General features: G+C 38.8%; 2 protein-coding genes across 2 annotated transcripts in view; one reads left to right on the top strand and one right to left on the bottom strand.

The window, feature by feature from the left end:
• The window catches only part of kif20a (kinesin family member 20A), a 24,998-nt gene extending 21,778 nt beyond the window's left edge, over nucleotides 1-3,220 (top strand). Inside the window, 2 exon segments of the mRNA XM_016296012.1 lie at nucleotides 1,700-1,837; nucleotides 2,672-3,220. Coding sequence (XP_016151498.1) covers nucleotides 1,700-1,837; nucleotides 2,672-2,905 — 372 coding nt within the window. The 3' untranslated portion in view covers nucleotides 2,906-3,220.
• LOC107603212 (cell division cycle protein 23 homolog) overlaps nucleotides 2,982-6,006 on the bottom strand; it is a 9,534-nt gene continuing 6,509 nt past the window's right edge. The window contains exons 12-14 of the mRNA XM_016295954.1: nucleotides 5,865-5,943; nucleotides 4,713-4,832; nucleotides 2,982-3,648 (exon numbers count right to left, since the gene is read on the bottom strand). Coding sequence (XP_016151440.1) covers nucleotides 3,481-3,648; nucleotides 4,713-4,832; nucleotides 5,865-5,943 — 367 coding nt within the window. The 3' untranslated portion in view covers nucleotides 2,982-3,480. The remainder of the gene's footprint in view (nucleotides 3,649-4,712; nucleotides 4,833-5,864; nucleotides 5,944-6,006) is intronic.

Here is a 6,006-nt window from a genome sequence, read left to right as displayed (position 1 = left end):
TGCGATTTGACATTATCAAGTATTTTGCAAAAACCATTCCAAACACCCCTACTGTTTTTGTGCTATTTCGCCAATACAAATAATTCCAAACACAGCCACAGCACTGTTGTGCGTCTCTGAGCAACATGACGGTGTTTCGTTCCTGAATGAATCAAGCGTTTAAATGATTCGGTTCAATCGCAGTGACTCACTTATTAACAGTGACTTGCTGCCACCTACTGGCGGTTTTAATTTCACATTTAAAGTATCTTTTAATTATTTAAATAATTTCAAATATCAGTATTCAACGTTTTATGTTTAATATATCAAACTATTATGTATGCATTTGTAACTGCAGGTTAAATGCATTCATGTCCTGCACTAAACAGTGTGTAAATGCATCTAAACGCCGCCTCAGACGCAGCTCTGTGTTTCCTCTGCGCTGCAAAGATGAATTTAGCTGATACTGATTTAATTTGCTTGGTAACAGCCCAAATGTCTTATTATTCTAATTCACTAATTAAATGCAAGAGTTTGACTCAAAAGATAATGCACACTTTTAGAAAAATGGCTTTATAAAGGTAAAAATCAGCTTAAACGTATTGAAAAAGATGAATTTCTATCAGTGTGAACTGACCACCACACAGAATATGGAGAATATCAAAAACTTTGAGTCAGTTTAAGATGCCAGCACAATAACACAATATCATCTAATTGTCATTATCGATAAAATCCCAGAAAATATGGAGATGTATTGCACAGCCGTCAGTGCTCGTAACACGCTTCAGAGGTGGTTTAGAGCAGTACAGCTAGAGACCGAGAGCTGTGGAAGAGGCTCTTAAACACTGATAAAACTGTGAGGACGAAGAAATAACCCGTGTGAAGACGTGCTCTTGTAATGTGTCAAATCGAGTTATGAGTTACGGTTAAAAAAACTTATTCTCATGTGTAATTTTAATCAGCACTAGATCAAGAGCAATAACTGACGATGATTGCAGATAGTGTCACTTATTTCAGAAAAGCTGTTATAAAACATCTTCAGTAGTAAATGATTTATGACACGGCCAAAAGATTTGTATTTATTTTTGGCTTTAATCCCTAAGGCTACTATGACTTTATAAATATAATATTGTTCATTGTTAATTTATGTCTGTTCATAATCAGGATTTCTGGGAGTCTTGAAAGGTCTTCTACAAATTAAGGCCTAAAAAAATCAAGGCATAAAGTCGTGGCTTTAAATGTTGCAAAAAATCAACATGTTCTTTTCTTTCCCATACAGTTTTATTGGAGATGCTTAATGATGAATTGAACAATTGAGCTGCTTTAAAACAAGAACAAATATCTGTCATTCTGGGAGTTTCAGCTGCTTTTCAGAGACCATTAGCAGATATTGGTTTTGTTGTAATCATAAACTCGCTTCATTTTGATTCGTTTTTAACAGAAAACATGATGACTTTTCTATCGAGCTCTCTTCTGTTGATTTCATCGGTCTTGTTTTCCAGAAGAGTAACAGTTGTTCCAATATTCTAGTGTCTTCAAACCTTACGCTATTGTTTGTAAAATGAATTCAAGTAATGCTGATTGGTTGGAATTATTTCTAACTCTGTCTGCTGTTAGGAGCTGCTACTAGTGTTTGTGTGTGAGATGAAGATCCTGTTTGTTCCTCCACCGTTGATTATTGACATGATCTCCAATAATGAGCTTGTTTTCTGGCATGTAGAGCCTGAAGCAGCTGCGGCTGGAGCTCCAGATGCTGGGTGTGGAGCTGCAGTCTGGAGAACGAGCGTGCTGTCGTAACACTGATGGAGAGAAGCTGCGCATCGCTCTCTCCTCCGCAGACGGCAGACTCGCCAAACAGGTAGCTACGCCTCAATACAGCCAAACTTTAGGCTCGGTCTTAGCTGGGATCTTCAGCTCACACACATTAGTTTTACACCATGATCTATCTGAATACTCGATCCTGATTGGCTGGCAGTTCTGCATTAAAACCGATTAATGCACTTTTAATAAAATCGCTTCGATACTGAATCACTACATTATATTTCTCAGCAACAAGGCTGTTTAAGCAACTAAACTCAGCTTCGTCGTTTGTAGAGAGATGCAGGTATAATTCACACACACAACTGTCTTTCTCTCTCAATCTCGATTATAATCTAAACTCAAATAAATGCTATAATTCATATAAATGTGATCTCACTGCATTATTTCATCTCTGTGTCTGATTTGAGAGCTAACGAGCTGTAACTGATGAAAACAACCCTTTCGGTCACGTTTCACTGTAAACATCATTATCAATGCTGACAAGTGACCGGAATAATCCACTATTAGCTTAAAATCGTTTAATGCACAGCTAGCTGTGAATTCTCTCTTGCGTAATAAAAAGGAAAGTAAGATTTATTTGCGATATTACTGATGTTCAACAATGTCTAGCTGGATGAACAACTAACTCTTCCTCTGTTTCTCTCTTGAACTCCTTCCACACTGATTCAGACCGAATACTAACATGAGAACGATGCACAAGATTCACACGCATCCCTTCCTCTGAACTGCTTGCACTGATTCAGTTTACTAACAGGCTGTCTGTTGTAATCTTGATGTTCCTGAGCTGGTTTCCTCATCTAAGCGGTTCATTTACTTCTCATGAAATCACACCGTGTGGTTCGGCCTCTCCTCTGCCGTTCTGTGTTTGCAGGATCAGATGCTGGTGGAGCTGCACACTAGTCTGCAGCTGGTCAAAGCAGATCTGCGCAGGACAGACGGGCTGCTGGTGCGCTCGCAGAGCAAACAGCCTCCTCCAGCGTCCGGCTCCTGCAAGAAGAGAGGCGTGGAGAACCAGCCTCCGGAGAAGCGGCCCTTCTTCCACACGTTACACTCACGCCAGCCGTCGCCTCCGTCCACTCCCGTCCAGCGCCGATTCAAATATTAGCAGCAGATGCACAGCTCTTATATCACTGTCTTTAATATAATCAGGTGGCCGTTTGATGTGCAAATGGGCCTTGCTCTGATGGGAGTTTTTAAATTGTGTTTCTATTGTGAAACTCATTTGAAGAGCAAAGGCTATTACCTGTTTTATTCTCCCTGCATGCTGTTTTACATTTGCAAACCAAATCAAAACTAAGCAAGATAGAAGCATTGATTCCAAATAGTAACCTACATTCCGATTGTCTTCCAAATATGTTATATGTAAAGCTGAACAGAACTTATTCATTAAACTCTTTCATGGTTGCTGCTTTAACGGTTTCAAAACGTTTGAGAATGAGTAAGAATTCGGTGTTATTGTCACCAAATACGCATGCAGGTGTTTGGCGTGTTTGTAAGTGGCACTACATTCTTGCTTTGGCTCCTCTTTTGCACATTTTGCATGCCTTTGGGAAGGTTGCTGTGGTTAGAGATGTTTGTTACTGTATAATATGGGTGCATTTTGTAATAAAACACTCTACTGTCAGTGTTTGATCAGTTTATTTGATATAACAGGCACCTTTGTCTGTACAAACAGTTGTGTCAGGGTGTGCCGGAGGACAGGTCGAGTGGAGACGCTCTCCTGACGGGTGTGGTGGTGTTGATCAGTGGGTTGAAGACGCTGGGTAAAGACAGGTCTGTGGATGAAGGCTCTCCTTGCTCTCGCACCGCAGAGATCTGCCTCAACAAAGCCTTGCCTTCCTCTCGTGCCTGAAAACCAATCATTACAAACTAGTTACACCACTTATTATTACACTTGCCTCTGTTCCACGGTGCAGAAATTCTAGCAAAGAGGAAATAAATAGGCATTTATTAAACTAAATGATTTTTCTCCGAAATATGGCTGTAGGTAGTCTTTGCTGTAGTTTTTGATCAGTGGGTTGAAGACGCTGGGTAAAGACAGGTCTGTGGATGAAGGCTCTCCTTGCTCTCGCACCGCAGAGATCTGCCTCAACAAAGCCTTGCCTTCCTCTCGTGCCTGAAAACCAATCATTACAAACCAGTTACACCACTTATTATTACACTTGCCTCTGTTCCACGGTGCAGAAATTCTAGCAAAGAGGAAATAAATAGGCATTTATTAAACTAAATGATTTTTCTCCGAAATATGGCTGTAGGTAGTCTTTGCTGCAGTTTACAGATTCTAATCATGTTGCTTCTGATCCACCATTTAAACTAGAAACTAATTCATATCTAAACACACACACACACAAGTCATCGGTTTTGCCTTTCAGCTAACTGTCTAAGATATGCTAACATGTTAAAACACGTTACCATACTGCCAACTTCTTTAAAAAAAAAAAACATCCTAATAATCTTAACTTTCCAGCAACTCCTAGAAACATTCTACCAGTTTATATAAAACATGTAACGCCTGCTAATAACATGACAACATACTATCAACTTTAAAAAATAAAAAAATGCTACACAACCTAATATATGCTAATATTATCGAACAACAAAGATATACCAGCGACTGTTACAAAAAGTAAAAAATATGCTAACATTTGTTAACGCATATATAACGCAACCCGGAAAACTATCGGCATGGATTTTTGCCGATAACCAATAGTTCCGCCAATCAACTATCGGTGCCGATTAATCTGCAAAACCGATGAACGGGTCGACCTCTCGTAAAAAGACCATTTTAAGAACACACCAGATCTACACGAATCACTCACATGACCAATTTTGGATTCAAAATTAAAATTTTTCCGGGAAGGTGACAAGTTTGCATCCCTGAGTTGTGAGTGGGCTGATGAAGAGAAACTCACGTCGTTATAATCGCAGCAGCGCTGAGCGCAGAGAGACGCCTCGTCGTACAGCTTGTTCTTGAAGTAGTACTGACCCAGATACCTGAGAGCGGTGCTGACCTCGGCGTGCTCCAGCTGCTCCTGAGACACACACACACACACACACACATCTATAAAACTCTGCTATAATAAAAAATTCAGTTGTGTTAAATTTCAAATGCTCAATATTCAAGTTTTTTAAAAATCTAATTAAATACCGCACAATATCCCGTTTTGATAAATGCCACTTGTCAATAATTCAAAATTATACAATACAAATTCAAATAGTTTTGTCATATTATAAACTCCATAACCTTGCTTCTGTACATTTTTCCCGTTATGTACAAGTCAGAGATTTTGTTAGAAAACATATTCCAGACTTTGAGGTTTTGCGTTTGAATCCTATTTCAGGGACGATTGTTAATGCACGCCCCGGAGCGAGTGGTGATGTGTCAGACTGTTATAAGTTACTATTAGAAAAAGTGGAGAACAGTACAGAGAGAATAAAACATGACTGGGAAGAAGACACGGGTTTGAACAATAGGTGGGATGAATGCTTGAGAAATGTACATGTTCTGTGAATGTAAGGCATCATCTGATTCAGTTTAAGGTCCTTCACAGACTTCATTACAGCAGATCAATACTTCAGAAAACTGTAATAAGTGTCAAATGTCAGTAGGCACCCAGTTTCATTCTTTATGGTCATGTACTAAAATCCAGCCATTCTGGCAATGAACATTTACATTTCTTTCTAGTTCGTTTATCGATCTCTTTATTGAATGATTACTTCAAATTAATATAGTTATGGGAGTAAATATGATTTCGGAGGGATTTGACAGCAAAGAGAGAATGTCCCGCTGTACAAACTGTACACTTCAGTGGCAAGAAATTAATGTACTGATATCCTACTTTAAGTCAAGTATTTTTTTATATCTGAATAAATGTCATTTTATAAACATTGTGTTGCAGTCATTTTTATTTGGTGCTGAAGAAATGTTAGATCTGGGTACCCCATAATGGAAATATTTCATCTTATTTAATCTTACATATGATAGTTGATGTGCTCAGATACTTTTTATTAATTAAAGAATAGATAAAAACAAGATATTTATGAATTGAAATCCAGTAACTTACACCACATGAGAAAATGTCCTGGATGTAGATGATGTAGCATTGTGCAGCGTCATCAGATTCATTCAGCTGCTCGTGAAGCCTGAAAACACACACACACACACAAGACACACAGAGACAGAGACACACGCACACACAGAGACAC

Source organism: Sinocyclocheilus grahami, unplaced genomic scaffold (genome assembly GCF_001515645.1).
Source record: "Sinocyclocheilus grahami isolate Dianchi unplaced genomic scaffold, SAMN03320097.WGS_v1.1 scaffold343.1, whole genome shotgun sequence".
In the NCBI taxonomy this organism is placed as follows: domain Eukaryota; kingdom Metazoa; phylum Chordata; class Actinopteri; order Cypriniformes; family Cyprinidae; genus Sinocyclocheilus; species Sinocyclocheilus grahami.
This window is presented reverse-complemented; position numbering and strand designations above follow the sequence as displayed.